This window comes from Megalopta genalis, chromosome 2 (genome assembly GCF_051020955.1).
Source record: "Megalopta genalis isolate 19385.01 chromosome 2, iyMegGena1_principal, whole genome shotgun sequence".
In the NCBI taxonomy this organism is placed as follows: Eukaryota; Metazoa; Arthropoda; class Insecta; order Hymenoptera; family Halictidae; genus Megalopta; species Megalopta genalis.
This window is the reverse complement of record NC_135014.1, coordinates 19234473-19252773: the sequence shown is the minus strand read 5'-3', so window position 1 is coordinate 19252773 and position 18301 is coordinate 19234473. Positions and strand designations below refer to the sequence as shown.

Sequence of the window (18301 nt, the reverse complement as noted above, 5' to 3'; positions counted from 1 at the left end):
TGACTTTTTTGTACTTTTTTCTTTGATAATATATATCGAATTCCGCCAAAATCTATAATCAACATCAATAGTTAATGATCTACTCGAGTAAGAGTAAGTCTTCCTTAAATGTGCTTTTCATATGAACAACAAGGATAACACGTAATTTAATCGAAAATTATTTTTAAATTCTGCCTACTGCTGAAATGGCAGCAACATCTTCGTTCAATTTTTCCTCTGACATTATTAGTGTTAAGTGTAGTGTTTAGTTAAAATGTAAATCTAGTGTGCTATTAGAAGTTTTACGAAGAAGTTGAAGTAGCTGCAATAAATTCTGAGAAAAATGATTATGTACTTCCTTTATACATATAATGTCGTGATTCATCTTATTTCTATCGAGGAAATTTCGCGTCATTCTCATTAAAATGCTTCAACGAGATTAATATAATAGATATTTACACAAAGAAGGCCTCTTTGATGATTTCGACATTTTTTTAAATATAGTGCCAAAGTCATCGTCCTGAACAACCTCGTCAAATTTTTAATTGCAGTTCTCCTCGCATTAATTTTTATTATTAATTTAACGATGTATTATTTTGTGTGCCAAATATTCCTGAATATTTTTTAGACGTTCTAAAATAAGAGTCGGCAGCGTTCTTCTCAAAATTATAATTAACATGGAAAGTACACCCGAAATGTGATTAGTTTTGGAACCAAATGTCCTCTGGATGTTGTTGATTCCTAGTGTACAATAAAGGTACAGAAGTTATCATGACGGAACGGTTACGCGAGACCACATAAGTTTCCCAATATAATTTACATTTACAATAAATTCTCCCCAATTATCCTCAACTTGGAAACAACAATGGACAACTTGGGAAAGGGGAACACGATTATTCGAACCCCAAAATATATATTTTAAAATCTTGTTATGTATTTGTAAAATCAATGAAGTATTTCAACTAGTATCTCACATTTAATATATAAATAAATTACTATCCCAAAATGAAGCATATGTAATACGAGAAAATTGTAAAATTGAGAAAAATAGTATTTGCAAATATTTGTATTTCTTGTTGAAATTTTGTTGACCCAAATATGGTGTTCATGATACGCGAGCAACCATAATCTTGACTTATTCCTTATGTGTAAAGAAAAATTATCCACTCCTTCTGAACACATTCTCTACTAAATGTTCCCTAAAAATTTCTAGAATACGCACCTTGTCACCCATTTGTTGCACAACTTTCGGAGTGGGGCCAATGAATCTGATACCAGCATCGATCACAGCTTGCGCGAAGTCTGATCTCTCAGAGAGGAAACCGTAACCTGGATGAATGGCGTCGACGTTGTTTTCTTTTGCGACTTTGATGATTTCGGGGACGTTCAGATATGCTTGTACGGGCGGCAACCCTTTGCCGACTATGTAGGCCTCGTCGGCTTTTTGTCTGTGCATTTGCATCTTGTCCTGCTCCGAGTAAATCGCCACCGAACGGATGCCCAGTTCCGTACATGCTCGAAACACACGAATCGCGATCTCTCCTGTACAGAATTAAATTATGTTTATTAGTATTGGGAAGAAATTTTGGACGATGCATAACGTTGCGATTAATGCTTATTGAGTGGACAAATAATAATAGGTCGGTCCATAAGTGCGTGCGCTTTTAATTCCGATATTATTATATATTATATTATATTATATTATATTATATTATATTATATTATATTATATTATATTATATTATATTATATTATATTATATTATATTATATTATATTGTATTAAATTTCTTAAAACAATTCTTAGAAGTTCTTATTTAGATTATCATCAACTGATACTATTAAAATAAGTTCTGTATTTACTTTTTTATAGCTAAAATTAATTGTTATAATTGAAACTAGCGACGAAGGTACGTTTGATTGTTTTAATTTATGCCGTTAATTATTTTGATTACTTATGCTAGGTTTACAGTATAGAAATAGTTAAAATTAGACTATAAACGCCAATAAAAGAAAAAAATGTTATTGCTAGCTCACGAAGGAAATTTTTCGACGATTGGAACAATTTTAAGGAGGTTAGGTTAAAATATAAAAAAAAATAGAAACCCAATTTTTGTCGATGTTACATTGAATTCGAATTTCTTAGCCTCCCATTATTTTAACTTGAAAACGCATACCCGGACAAAATGACACAAAACTGCGTGTTAATAGTATATGTATACGCACATATTCGCGATCCTTCAAAGATCACTTCGGGTCAAGGTTTTGAATCTACTATGCTTATAGTAAAACTTTGATCTGGCGTCGTTACGTGAATATTCGTTATTGTACTCACAAAACTGTTGGCTTTTTACGAGACTTTTTACGGTAAGAAAATGGTAAAAAAATGGAACGATATATGTTTATGAAGTTTACTTCGCAAATGCAAATGTGAACAGGTCGCATTAAACCTTGTCTTCAAGTTTTTCAGACATGGCTCCCACTTCATTAGCTCTTTGCACTCGGAGAATTTTGTTGGATCAGCTACCAACAACTTCGACGTGCTTTTTCGCGAAGTAATAGCTAATGATTCACATAAAATATAAAGCAGAATAACATTTGAAAGAATTACTCCATTTAAATAGAATTTTGCATAAGATTGCATCGATACAGATCACGCGAAACAAAAATTTTGAATTTCAAAAGTATCATAATTATCCGCGGTCTTGTTACGTCCCTGAGAGGGTACATTCGCATGCAAAAAGTCAAATGTAATGCTTTCGTGTCGAAAAGAGTCTCTAAAATTGTTTACCACTACCGGCTGTTTGCTAGATAGAGAAAAGAACTTAAATATGTAAAAAAAGAGAGGAAAAAAATAATCCTTCTCGTATAAAATAATAATGCAACGGCTGAAAAATAGCTTCCACAAATTGCAGGTCATAGTGCAATGTGTTATAGTAACGAAGTTACTGCCAACTATTTACCTGTGTGCTACACAGTTACATACACACCTACATACATGTGTAAGTATATCAGACTGCGCGGTGCATGATCACGGAGTTCGATATATGTAATAAGGCTATTTTAGATTTAAATCTATATAGCAACAGTTCTTAAATAGTTGAAAGTAAGATGGCCATGTTAAGTAACGAACGAGAAGTTGGCGATTTAACTATCGACGTATCAAAATACATCTATGTGCATGTAAAATACATCGAAATATACATGAAAAACTTGGTGGGAAAGCAATGTTAACTAATTCTCTTCACAAACAATTGGAAATAACGTTGGTTCTATCGAGAGAATTACTGTAGCAGCAGCGTCGTGGTACTTTCATTTATATCATGAAAATAAATAGCTGAATCATTAAAATTGTAAATTTTCTTAAACACCTGCAAGATTTTACAGTGTTTTTAATAATTTTGTAGATACCTAAGGACACTAATTTATTTAAGACACCCTGTATAGGTCAAATCCTTAAACTTTTTGTGAAAAAAATGTTCAGTGAAAACGTCAGACAAATATTAAAATATAGTTATATTATTTTCAACATATTAAAGTTGCTAAGAAAAGTAATAAACGTCTATGTTGCCTCTGTGTCTTGCAATCAGTACGGACAATTATTATTTTGCATAAAAATCTGCAAGGCTAATCATTATTAAATTTGTTGTTCCCTTATATTATAAAACGAACTTCGAACAACATATAATTTCATTGCAAGAAAAATTTGAAAATCTGCTCAAAAATATTTATACATTCACCATTTCATTTTTATTTATAAACTGTTCTTTTTCCTGAATAGTTTCGAAGTGATAAGCTCTTCTATACATTTCTTAGGACACACTGTACATTGTACCAAATGAATATTGATTCGGCCATTCTCGATTATCTTTTCTCGGAAATCTCATAATTAAAAATTCTGCTAACAGATAAGAGATTGAAGTGGCATATCGACGAACAGTCATATCAACCGTTCTATGCTACATTGTATACGAACACCATAACCTTTGAGTTTTCTACTTTCTGTTAACTTATCGTACGGTACAGATACTGTTTCGCAACCACGTTCCATATTTGAAATGAGACATAGAGTGACTCGAAAACATACATATTCGTACACTTCTAAAACGGAATAGGACAAGTATGTGAATTATTCTGCTCGTTAAAGTAACGTCCGAAGTTCTCGACGAACTAAACAATTTCTATTACCAATGTTGCAATTCTTAAAACATTTATGTTACATGTCGTTGTCTTTTATGTAAGAATGATTTTTTTCTATAATTAAAATATATAAAGAACATCAAATATTTAATAAAACATACAAAATAGTTTTTAAGCGAGTTACTTTGCCCGTGAAAAGATGATTGTTTATTCGTAAAATAGCAGTTTAATCCAGGAAAAAACGTCGTTTTTCATTAAACCGCGCTGCCTGTAAAGTGTTATTTTATTAATTAATATGCTCACTGCCGAAATTTTCGCCTGTGCGTGACACACTAAGACGTGTTATTCTTCGTCGCAACAATGAAACGTGTTAGTTTTCGTACTACAATATAGTAGTACAACATAACAGTCTTCGGCGGGATAAATGAAGCGTGTGCTTCTTTTCGTGGCAAATTGAAAGGTGTCAGTCTTCGTAAGAAAAATGAAACGTGTCACAAAAGTAACGCACGTCGTGACGCACGTTGAATTAGTTGTTGACAATTGGTAACCATAAAAACGAGCCACAAGGCTCGATTGATCGTACCTCCTCTTCCCAAATTGTCCATTTTTGTATCCAAGCTGAGCGACAATTAGGGAGAATTTACTCTAATCTTATCCAAAAAGAGGAATGAAAAAGTGCAGTGAAAATAGGAAATATTTCTGCAACCGAATGGATCACATTAAATACGGCCGGGAGCTACATACATACCAAATAGTATAGCGGCATAATTACGCAGAGTGCTCGGCGGAGTGTCTCATTCCAAAGTAGAAGAAACGCGGTTTGATTAATCGCACGGCCTTGTTCCAAATAATGTGACGATACTTCAAATCCAACGTTCACGTAAGATTAAACGTACACGATTTATTAACACGTCAAGATTTTGTTCGATCCGATGAGAAACGCATGAATCACCTTAATTGTTTACATTGGGTAACAATCCTGTTTTCCGTGGATAATTTAATACATTGCGTAATTAAACGAATTTATTACGTTCGTTACAACGACTATTATCGAATTTTTATTGCTTTGTAGAACAAGTTTCAATTCTCTTCTTTCTCCCTCTGCAATTGAAACAGTCAATTTTTACTTTATATAAAGATCCGTAGTTTGCTGATTAGAATACAATTTGAATTTGGTATACCTTGAAGATATAAAGATCTACCTAATTTTTGAGATATCAACGTAACCTTGAATTTTTCAACGATACCTAATACATTTTCATTCGTCGTGGCCATTAATAGGACGGATTCAAGAACCTATTATAAATTGACTTTCAATTGACCTTGCAGAGACGTGATTCACTGAACCGGAAAGCTCTTTGGCAGCCTTCAGATGGACTCAAGTTACTATTTTGTCATTCGAAACGCGTGTTTTTTTTTACACACCTGTCTCTATCCTCGACAATGCTATTTCATGTTCAATGATCATAAAAAGTTCTCTAACTGGTCTTTACATCATTTTATGCGAAACCATTGAAGATGATGCAGTCACTCTTAGCAAAGTTTTATTGCGTTTTGAGGTTTAAGGTTACCCGTTAGTTTCCTTATTGCTCAATTCATCGCTTCTAGAAACAACAACATATTAAAAACAAATAAATGTTGTCACTGGAAAAAAACTTCAGCTTATCTTGGTATATCCAAATGTACTGGCTATATTGTATGCTCCTCTGTATAGCAAACAGCTTCTGTTTTCAAAACTTCTCTACACAACATGTAATTGATAAGAAAAATTCAGGTGAAAGAGTTAAATGACTCATCCTCTATAAAGCACGAAAGAATCCAAATACATTTATTTGTTCAATCTCCTTGAATGCAAAAAGATTTAGTTTCAAACATTCTTTTGTTAATTGACGAAAAAAATTGAATTATTAAAATTTTACTTTGTCCAATCTAATCACTGAATGAAAGAGTTATTGGACGTTTCATACAATGTTATAGCAAGAAGTGTATAATAAAATTAAATAAAAAATTGACCATTACTTAACGATACTGAAGAAATTAATCAGAAGGAAACCAGTTCACAGAACATAACAGTAACCATTGCTATGTTTCATAAAACACCTGGATGTTGAGAATGTAATAATTATGATGTAGCATAATACATACTCAGCTCATGTTGAAGTAGAACAAAACTGCAATTAAAGTCACGATGAAGATGTGTCATCACATTCTGAAGCATTTATTGCGTTTGAAAGAAAGAACTAAACTGGTTTCAGGAACAAACAGAATGTAATTTAAACGCAATTCAGTGCATTAAGGAATAATACTATAATTTAATATAGCAGTAAAATATACTGGAATCCATAAATAATATTGAAGATATTTTTATAAAATATATACATAAAATAAAGAAAATATTTTTAAAATTATTTATGGATCCTGATATATTTTTCTGCTGTCCCAAACATACTTATTTCATTATTAATGACGAAACAGAAGGCTTTGTCGCATAATAAATGAATTACTAGTGTCAACATGTTATAGAACATTAAGACATCCACGAAGAATTCTTTTACAATCAACATCATCATTTGATCTTCCTCGCTGAAGTTTCTCTCTTCACGTTACTATATCGGTATATCGCACTGAACGTGAAACATAATTTGTTAAAAATTACTCAACTTGTTATGGTCAAGATAATCGGTAACATATTTTTAGAACAGGCATAACAACATTGTTTCCGTTACTGTACCCTGACTTTTGCACTAGATGTGTAAATACGTAACATCTACCAAATCTAACATAAAATCTCATGTTTATTTGCATTTATGCTTATCATCGATATCGGTATCTTTCTCTTATACTATATTTTTTCCTATCTCGTAAAAACATCGCGTTTAAGGTATTGTTTAACGATACTTTTGTTTCAGGATAAATTCGTATAGTCCAAAGTTAAGAATGTAATAATTTACATTTTTTTCCACTCAAGATTATTTTTCATATTTTTTCATTTCCGTAAAAATAACTAAGACATTGATAAAGATGTGCAAAGCTTTTGCTTGTTCGAGACCTATACATTATGTAATGAAATATTCATATATTTATGTTCAAGTTTTGAGAAAAGTGTAAGTAAAATTTATTAGTCACGTAATGTATGTATAATTACGATTGTTGTATTTCTTTCATAAGTGGTTCAATTTATATTACAAAACTTTTTCTAATAAATATTTTGAAATAATTTGCTCACTTTCATAAAGTTAAGAACACTTTTATAACGATTCTTCATGGTAAAAATTAAAAATTGTGCAAATATAGACATTTTCTTAAGTAGAAGATGTGAGTACTAACAGAACTTCTTTAGAAACGAAAGGTACTTGTAAAGCACATAATTCGAATAAGTTTCAATATTTAAAAATTTTTCAACACTATCGCTATTACTAAAATGGTGCGAATGTCACAGAAAGTAAGCGATCTCTATATTATCGACCGAAGATATCGGAAGGGATGTAAAAGCCAGTGATGTGAATGAATGAGTAAAAAAAAAAAATAGCAATATACAAACAATGATATGTACATATATGGTTTTTTTTTATTTCAATAAGAAATTATAACAGTAAATACCCCTCCCCCGCGTAAGGTAATTGCGTGACACATGATTACACACTTTAACTTTTCTCTCGTAAATAATATTACACCATAATATGTCCAAGTGTTGATAACAAGGGTTAAAACAAATGTGATATCGATTTTGGTTATTGAAACAATTATGGAGAACCGAGAAAGTTTTATAACTCTTATAAAATATAGTTCTTATAAGAGAATAATATATATATTATTTCTAATAAGGTTACAGTTGTTCAAAAAACCGATATTATATCGGTTCTATAACTTATTTTTAGTTCTAGATTTTAATTTTGTGTGGTATTACAAAGATGTAATCATATCTCAAACATTTGCCATTTAAATATACTACCCGCACTTTTATAACTTAAAGGAAATGCAATGCTTTTGATACGTATTGTTTCACCATAACCGAAGTGAATAATCGAAACCGAGAATCGAAAAATAATAGTAATGAAACCATTATAACATCGGTTCTGAAGAACCAAAACCTAAGTAAATCTAAGTAAAGAAGTAATCTAAGAAACCTATAAGGGTTCCGTATATTTCATAATGATATTATATTTGACGCTTCAGTATCGCAATGAGCAGTTCAGAAGTAGTCAATTGTGGTCTCCAAAATGCCATCTTTTACAATATCGTGGAGTAATTTGAAATATTCGACAATCACGAGGCAAATATTGCTGCCTGTCACGAGACTTCCGAAGGCAAATGTGACGTCACAAGATGACCGCCGCTGACAGATTTTTTTTTACACATCGAGAGATTCAGCGTTCTTATAGAAAAAATAAAACCTAGCAGTTCTAGACAGGACATGTGCAAATGTGGTAATATGTACTTTTAGCTGATTACTGAGTTATTCAAGAGAAAAAACGAAATATTCCAAAACACCGACTGGAGGTTCCAACATTTTTCACTACTAGCGCAACTGTTACCTTCCCTCAGTCGTCGTTGCATATATTCTGTTTTACCGATACATCGTGTAGGATATAGCCCATCACATAGAATTATACCTAAACCACCGATCTGTCGAAACTTTGACAAGAAAATCTTAAAAACATAGAATTAAGAAGATAAAATTAAAAGGATAAAATTGAAACATAAAATTAAGAAAATAGAATTAAAATGTTCTATTGTAGATAATTCTACTCAAGGCCAAATTCGGGAGTCGCACCCTTATAAGGTATTCATTTTGCTATTACATCCCAAATGAAAATAACAATAAAGCTGTCGCACATTCACAAATCAAACAGCAAGTCGTATTATGAGGAAATGCTGTCATTCTGTCGATTGTTTAGTACATACAGAGCATCATTATCAAAGACAGACAGCAATAAAAATTCTACAGCTTTGCGTTATCTCCTGTCTCAGTCCGTCAAATTAGTCTCGTCGAGATTTACGTCCCGTACGCGTGGAAACGCTGACGAAGGTCGATGTTCAACGAACACCGTTCTGTTATTATAAACAAAGATTTTTAACCTAAGCCATGCTTTTCGCGATTTTGAGATTATCGTTGTTTACATTTTTTCGGTCGCGTAGAGATCACGATATTGTAGGTCATTAGATAAGTTTTGACATCTGAATTTAACGATCTCATATACATATAACAATATAAACAATATATAAAAATGTAACATTTTCCCTAACTTAGTAAACGGATTAACGGTAGGAAAGTAATTCTATTCAATCCGTGTTTCTTGCAAATAATGCAGAAAATTTCTATTTTGCATAAAAAAACGCACTTTGGTCATTACATTTGGCAATTAAACAGATAAAATTAAAAAGATAAAATTAGAAAGAACAAATTAAAAACATAAAATTAAAAAGATAAAATTAAATACATTAAATTAAAAAGATAAAATTAAATACATTAAATTAAAAAGATAAAATTAAATAAATTAAAATAAAAGTCAGATTTTTTAATTTCCAAATTAAACGATGTTTTCTTTTGAAACGAACAAGCTATTTCGTTTACCCAGTTATGTAGAATAGAAAATGAACATTCTCTGGTATTTCAATATCGCAGTTTTAAACAATATCAGTAATTATGGAACATTGAATTTGTAGTAAAGGATAAGTTTCTTGAATGGATTTACATATACCTTTACGTTATAAGTTTCTACATAACAGCGCTAGTATTTACTATCTCTCCCACCCTTCAACAGAATAGTTTCCACCCACGGTATCGCTGCGACGTGTTATCAAATTATTCTAATAACCTGGACAATATTTCTGTTATGCAAATATTTGGGGACCTACAGTGTACAGTCCATTCCAAGATTTTTCCCACGCAAAATAAAATTTTGAATAATGATTGAATGCAGTAATTCACTAATTATTATCCATACGGCGTAAAAAAATAAAAAAAAAACGATTAGGTTCAAACAAAATCAAAGCGATCATATCGATCACTAGACTAATTAAAACGCAGTGGAGTATAAATATCTACAAAATGCCAAGTTGCAACAATGTATCATAACTAGACTGCGGATGTTTATGCAATGTCTTTGATTATCTTAAAAAGGTTTTAACTGATATATCAACATTCTTGATTTCTTTTTATATTTTTACTGTTTTAAATTATGCCTAACTCGCTTTTGCCATAAATGCATCAAATCCGCAGTCTAATAATAAATTCTGTTACGGATGTTTATACAGAATAAACATTGCATCAGTTGCAAACGACAGAAGGTAAATAAGAATATATTTATTTTCCTAATAATTTTAATAAACCAAAAGTAATGTAACAATTTTCCTAATTTTCTTCTGGTTTCTGAGCTGTATTTCTCTTAGTCACATTTACAATAGAATATAAAAATCGTCTTAATTCGTAATTGTCGATTTCAGTAGCTTACAGTAACCTTGGATCATTGGAAAATATGACCTTGTCAATAAGATGGAACAGTGTTAAAAACTTGAAACAATAATATTTAAGAAATTATTATAATCCGAGAGTCAGTGATTTTCTTAATATTGATGCAATTCAATTTTTTGCTTTCTGTGATTTCAGAAATAACTTTTCTCTAAACAATGAAACTATAACTACATACACTATGTTAATTATAATGTAAGTTTAGAAATCATTTTCTGAATATGCCCATATGAAATGATAAAGCGTGTCTATTTGTTACGCTATTTTCTTTTAGAAAATTTTTGAACTGTAAAATGGAAAAGTTGACTGATCAGAAGCTTTTGTACGTTACTGTGGACAGATAAATGGAAAGACACGCATTAGCTTTCAACAACTGTGCCCATACAAAATATATGAAACTATGACTGAGGTATGGTAAACTGACAGATACGACTGTCGATGAAATTTTTATTAAATATTGCATGAGAAAGCTATCCCATTAACGATACGTGCAAACAGAAAACGCAAATAAGGTATTAAAATCGATAAGAAAAGCTGTACGAAGAAGTAAGAAGTGCAAATGAATTATTATGTTAACAAAAATCGCTAGTTCCATTCTATCAGAATTCGCTTGTTATTTGCACAACTAATACTGCAATAAAAGTGCAGTTGTGATACATTTTTCTTTTACTTTATGAGATTTCACGGACGACAATATAAAACCGCGGAGCTACAAAGGTACGTTGTAGGTACGGTAATTTCATCCTAATAATCAGTTGTCAGCAACTATAAAAACGAGACGCGAGGCTCGAAGAATCACGACTTAGTATTCTCAGATCTGCCGGTTTCAATTCCGACTTCCGAACATTTCTGGGAGAAATTACTGTATTGTGTAGAAAAAGGATATTTAAAGTGCCTAGCCGATTAAGACGATCAAAATCGCCCTTGAAGGTTTTTTAACTCTTCAAAATTTTTAAAAGTCATCGAAGGGGGGAAATGGGCGGGAAAGCACACAGTTACAGGTTTGAAATTTTGTACAAATGAGTTTTTCTTGATGAGCTATCGAACAGTATTACACTCATCAAAAAACCTCTAAGGGAAATTTAATTAGCTAACTTAATCAGCTAGGTCCTTTTTCTTCCGTTGGTACAATACAATTATTAAAAATTTGTTTATTAGTTTTCCAGTTGATAAAATGTTTTATTAGTTGATACCAATATTAACATTGCAAATGTTTTCCGTAATTAAAAAAAATCGAGAATAAAGGACGCGACTTACCTCGATTCGCAACGAGGACGCTTCTGATTGGTTTGAACTGGACATCGCTGGCGAAAAGTCTTGACGCAATTTGGTACACTTGCAGAACATTTCGATGCCTTATTAAGGCATGTTTGGCTCGTGCGGATTGCATTTTGAATAATTTACTTCGACTACGGTCTTTAAATATATCAGACGCAGAGCCTTTTATGTACAAATGGCTGCGAAAGATTACCCGGCGCTCAACTGATCGATTAAAACGCTCGTAGTTATTTATTTACAATATATGATGCACTTTCACGGAAGGTCCGTTAATTTAGTTGAACCGAGCCTCGTAAAAATTACGCACGAGTCGAAAAGAATTTTCGCGTCGTTTCCCTAAATTTCACTGAACACACTGTAACCCTGACCAACTCATACACTGTTGCACGAACTTCTAACGGATGGGCACAGCAGACACCGCCACATTTTATATCGATTTGAAATTTATTTCCTATTTACTCTTCTTATTTACTTCTTGTTACAGAACTGATCACACAACAACTACTTTTCTTGTTTCGAGAACGCTGTTTCGGGGTGGGTTTGTTTCTGCTGCTGCTGCTGCACGCGGACTTTGAACAGGTGCACCAGAGTCTAATTCGTTCGTTATCGATAGTATTGCGTGGTGTGGTCGTCAGCTTTCTGAAACAAACAATTTAGAAATTCGTGATTAGCGAGCCGAAGTCTTGGCAGCAATAACCGGAAGAAACACATAACAAAAGTGTCGCAAAATCTGTCCGATATCACTGGCCGAAATTATTTTTCTCAATCAACGCGTTTAAATTGTATCTACTAATTTATTTATGGTATTTTAGCTGGAAAAAAATAGTTATAAAGAAGTAAAAATGGTTATAAACAAATAAAAATGATTATAGACAAGTAAAAATGATTATAGACAAGTAAAAATGATTATAAACGAATAAAAATTATTAATAAAATATAAAAATATTATTTTTATTATTTAATGAATTCAAAACGGGCCTCTGTAAGTAAGAGGATCTAGAAGAATTGCAAATAATCAAAAACAAGTTAAAGATCATAGAAACCTCGTTACAATTGTTTTGAGAATATTTGGGAACCAATTTCACATATGGTTTAGTTTTATGGCATAGTTCTATGACATTTTTAAAAACTATTTCATTATTGCCAATTATTTATGATGTCACTTTAAAACCATTCCAAACGGAACTGTAAAAATTGTTTTTATACTATACGTCCATATTTAACTGCTTTGGCTCTACAGATTTTGCACTCCAAATTCGTCGTTTTATTTACTAATAAGCCGGATGATTAGATCATTAAATGATCTATTTCTGTTGCAGTTGATTAATAGAATTTCTCTAGTCAGAGGGCAGACATAATTTCATTCACACTCGTATATAAAAATACCAAAAATAATAAAAGTAAAAAATAATAAAATCAAATTTTAAAAGTGAAAAATAGAAAAATAAAATGAAAATAAAAGATTACAAGATTACAAGAAGATAAAATTAATATTTTACATTTAATATTGACACACAATACAAATCTGTAGCCTACGATAAGAAAGTTGACTACACCCAAGAATTCGTATCAGTGTAACATGCTTTCTTAACTTTTGTCGGCAAGTGTATGCGTACGTTGTTGTTGACGATTACGAGTGTCATCGATCCTGCTGATTTTTGTTATTGAGACGTTATGTAACGCTGTAGCGTGATCACACATTGCGAAATATTTTCAACATTAAATGGTTGCTCTTGTAAACTTCGCGATAGGTATTATGACAACTGAACGTTGAACCAATAGTGCGACTGAAGATTAACAAGTTATTGCGCTACTGCTTGTTTTTGTCGTCATTTCATCATTTCTTTATCGCATTGATCGTGACGGATGTCTAAACAGAAACGTGATTTATCCCGTATTCAAGAGTACTTGTTTCTTGTCACGTGATCGTTCGCTCTACGCAAGATGGGTGGGCGGAGAAAAGTGAACATTATTTTCGTGGGAGTAGACTGTATTCATTCGCTAAAATAATTCAAGATTGGACTATTCTCTTCTGCGAAATTATAACAGTTGAAGTAGCGACGATTTTTCGAAAATTGGAGAATTCATTCGAAAGCAAATCTATGTACTTATATATATATGTATACTATATACCATATGCCATACACTATATACCATATACTTTCTTAACCTAACAATAAGCGTAGTGCAATAGAAACAAAGTCTGTATGAAGCACACTAATTGTAAGACTATACAAATGTACAGTGACCCACAAAAGTGTTCGTACACCTTTTAAAAAGTGATAACTATTTAAAAACTCGAATTTTTTTTAGATGATAAAGGGTCTACTAGACAATTAAAAAACAAGGATTTTTCATTTTTTCTTTTCATTGCAATAGCTTAATTACAAAAAAAATGCTTTTTAGCCATCGTATAGTAGGCTAGTCCCTCTGTGATTTAAAGAAAATTCAAGTAATTTAATTCAGTTTTAAAATAGTTATTGTGTTTTAAAAGGTGTACGAACACTTTTGTGGGCAATTGTATGTAACAATCGTACATATTGTTATACATTTTTACATAACCTCTGTTGTGTAACTGTTAGCCTTGCAATATGGAATGTTTATTTAAAAACAAAAGAAAAAGTCGTCCGACTGTAGAGACGCTGTCATTGGGTCCGAATCATACTCTAATCTAAACAGTGGGCAAGTCAGGATTGGCAAGATGTATTATTCTCGGACGAGTTAAAATTCAATCGTATTTTTTTTTCTTTTCTATTTGAAGCATTCAAATCTTTCTGAGATTTATTTGCTTTGCTATATACGTTTAGGAAAGATCGGAGTTAACTATGTGTTTACATATTGTATGTAACTTGACAAACATTAAGATTACATTTTGTAAGAAAAGACATAATATTCAATCGTATTTCTCCCGATGGATCGCGATACGTGGGACGTCATTTTGGAGATTTGCAATCACAGTGAATTTTTCCAGTTCAATCCTTTAAATGGAATAGTTAACATTTCTTCTTGAATTCGGATGAAGCGTTGAATTCTACACAAAGAAGTATTACACCAAATGGAGTCTAAGATACATGATTACTGAGATATTAGCAAAAGTAAATCACGTTTTATTAGAAAAGACGTTAATCGACGTAACAATTAACACAAAGTAGTCAGGCAACTTTATTTACGAGCGGCCGATTAGTATTAGAAAACATAGTCTTAGATGCTACATAGATAACAACGTATACAACAACGTATTAGTCGTGCACGTTCTGCAACAACAGCATAATGAGATTACGTAATTATACTGCCTGTAACGGGCTAACTTATTTCGCTAATGTCTCGGTAATTATGTACCTTCGATCCCATTTTTATACACTTTTGTATGTAGAATCCAATGCTTTATCCAAATTCAGGAAGAAATGTTAACTATTTCATTGAAAAAATTGAAGATGACCTTCATATCTTGATAAAAGAGCAAGATAACATAAAACTAATGACAATACTATATGTACCTCTGGAAACCATGCAACTTCTAGTTGAAACATTTTTTCGTACAACAAATATTTTATGAGTTATTCGATGTCGTCATGTTACGAAACTCGTCCTGTATATTAAGTCTATCTATTCGAAAGGTCTGCATTTATCCAAAAACCTTCGCAACAACTTCCTATATTATCAAGCAGTAAACCTTATTCAAAATCAAATAAAGCACGTGATTTTATATTTCAGAATTCCTACGTTCAACTGGTTTTCGAATTAAACAGAGTCAAGCGAGTGAGGTGAATACAAAGCAACTTGTTTCTCGTTTCTCGGCAATGCAGCACTTTCAATTCGCGAATCGTCTCGGATGTCAACATTCTGATGCGGCACTCGTCTCCTAAAAATAAATAAAGCTCGTATAAAGTCTTCTCGAATGTATACACGATGTTTCAGGACCGTAAAATAAACAAATGTGTATTGCGGATTTATGCTCGCAAATACTTCCGTCGACGAGATATTTACTAATTGCAAGGCTTACAAGGGAAACTTGCTAACGTGGAAATCGCTTTTGAAACGGGAACGGGTTAAAATTACAGTATATATCCAATATTAAAAAGCCTAATGCGATCTTTTTGCAAGATATTTTGATTTCAAATTTGTACGCATCCATGTAGATAACACGAAGAGGTGATCGTTTGAAAACCTCTCCAATCTAAATATCTCGAAAAGAACACATTTTCGGGAAAAATGTTAGGAACAAAAGAATGAAAGAAATGTTCTTCTTTATTCAAAGAAGAATAAATTTTTGTATGAAACATTTTTTCATGGAAGCATTTGCGAGCATAATTCGAGAGGACAAAGTTTGTTTTACGATCCTAAATTCATATTTTACTTGACATCTCTGTACAGATGATTTGAATTTTTTATAAATGTTAGAGGGACTTTTTCATAAATTTTAAAGTGGCTAAAATACTTTTCTTTTTTATATTTTCGTAATATTCTGGATAAAGATTTGCAGCTTGGCGATGAATCCAATTAGGTTTGTTATTTTTAGGGATGTAAAGAAATATATTAAACACTGTGCACGAATACTATAAATAATATGTAAAAATCTATTCAAAGTTTGCAATTCAACATATTATACACCGCGTATTCATCCGTTGTTATGCTTATTTCTACCAATGTATTTGAATATTATCCATGCTAATTCTATAAAGCAGGTGGTCGCTAATTACAGTAAAACGAAATTATAAATAAATAAAATTCAAATCATTTCATAAATATACCTTGGTGTACATTCAATGTAACGGATAATTAGTAAATGATCTTAAATTTCTAAATTACTAAGTTTATATATTTAAGTAACGACTCTATTTTAATAAACAAAATTAATCTGGTTACTAAATAATCTACAAAATAATTTGCGATAAATAAAAGATCACTCGAAAGCTTATGTTCTCGCAAAGTATCTAAAAACGTAGCACTACAATCTATATTGAATTTGCATTTAAAGTCTCAGTGCCAATAAGCATAAGTACACTGTAAATCACCTGAATACGTTATGTTTACTGAGCATGTAAAAAGCAGAAAAAATATAATTTTTCATTTTGTATATATTTTTTATGTCAAATGACAAGATCATTTGAGTTTACTTCTGCAACGTATGATAAATTATAAATGCGAGATAATATGATTATTATCTATTACGTAAAATGACTTCTACGAATAATTCCATTTGAAAGTTTTGCTCCACTTCTACTTGTAGTAGTTTCTATTTCTTCAAACGCAATGTTATTAATAGACTGCGGATCTTAAGCATTCATGATAAAAATGAATAGGTCAAATAAAAAACTAAAATGACATTAGGCGAATTTAAGGATATTGTTACATTATTTTTAACTTATTGGATATTTTTATTTTCAACTTATTTCAACTTATTAGATATTTTATCTAGATATCTAATTTATATATTTTTTATCGTTAACTTTTATTTTTCATAGTTTTTAGTTTTCATAACCTTTATTTTTTATAATATTCATTTTGCATAATTTTTATTTTGCATAAATATTGGCAGTCCAGCTGGTAACAATGACAACTGATAGAGTCATTTACGTAATTGTATATGTTATTCATTAATTTGTGCCAGTTGCTGAACGTCCTAGAAAACTTGAATAGGCGGATAGGAGAGAAACGTGATTTTGATTCAGTGAACGTCGAAGCTAGATAATGCCCAAGATTGACTTTTATCGTTCCTTCACACCGCGTGCACCACACGGCGTTCTAATTGCATAACGCATAGACTATGGACCTCAGACGAGACTATCATTTGCAATTTTATTACGTTTATGTATATATAAACTCATATTATTGTTACGAAGACAAGAACTGGCGACGTTCACATTTTAACGTAACTGTACCCTCTGTCAACTTATCGAAGGGTTTCTGTAACTTGCTTCTCTAAACTTTTGCGTACCCTTTTTTATTTATACTTGTAATTCCTTGTAATTCCATAACTATACAATAAAATGAAACATTATTGGCATTTTAATTTCATTTCTCTGTATTAATTTCTTCTTGCATAATACATGGGAATATTTTATTTTGTCATATTTTTAAACATAAATATTTCCTTATCGTATTTACTGTATTTTCTGGTTCTTTTTGTAAAAATTCGAAAAACGATTAATCAATTTTTAAGAAATATTGGAAAACTGGTCTTTCTTTTAATTTTGTAGATTCTGTATGCCTTCATATTTCATGCCTAATTACTCAGTCATAATTGCACACTATATAAGATCCTATGCAGGATATCAAGATATATTGAATTAGATTGCAAATTTAGAAACAGATACAAACCTTATCATTGCTTTAATAATTTTGTTAAATTGATGACAGTACATCATTACTCTCGAATTTATTGCATCTTCCAACTATTCTATATTCATCTACTCAGTTTTGGCATGAACGT

The 18301-nt window shown here is 31.5% G+C and overlaps 1 protein-coding gene across 2 annotated transcripts in view; it reads right to left on the bottom strand.

Moving 5' to 3' along the window:
• PCB (Pyruvate carboxylase) overlaps window positions 1–18301 on the bottom strand; it is a 59678-nt gene that overhangs the window by 18983 nt on the left and 22394 nt on the right. For both annotated transcript variants that reach the window (XM_033470490.2, XM_033470493.2), the window contains exons 2-3: window positions 11848–12507; window positions 1202–1521 (exon numbers count right to left, since the gene is read on the bottom strand). In XM_033470490.2, coding sequence (XP_033326381.2) covers window positions 1202–1521; window positions 11848–11980 — 453 coding nt within the window. In that variant the 5' untranslated portion in view covers window positions 11981–12507. The remainder of the gene's footprint in view (window positions 1–1201; window positions 1522–11847; window positions 12508–18301) is intronic.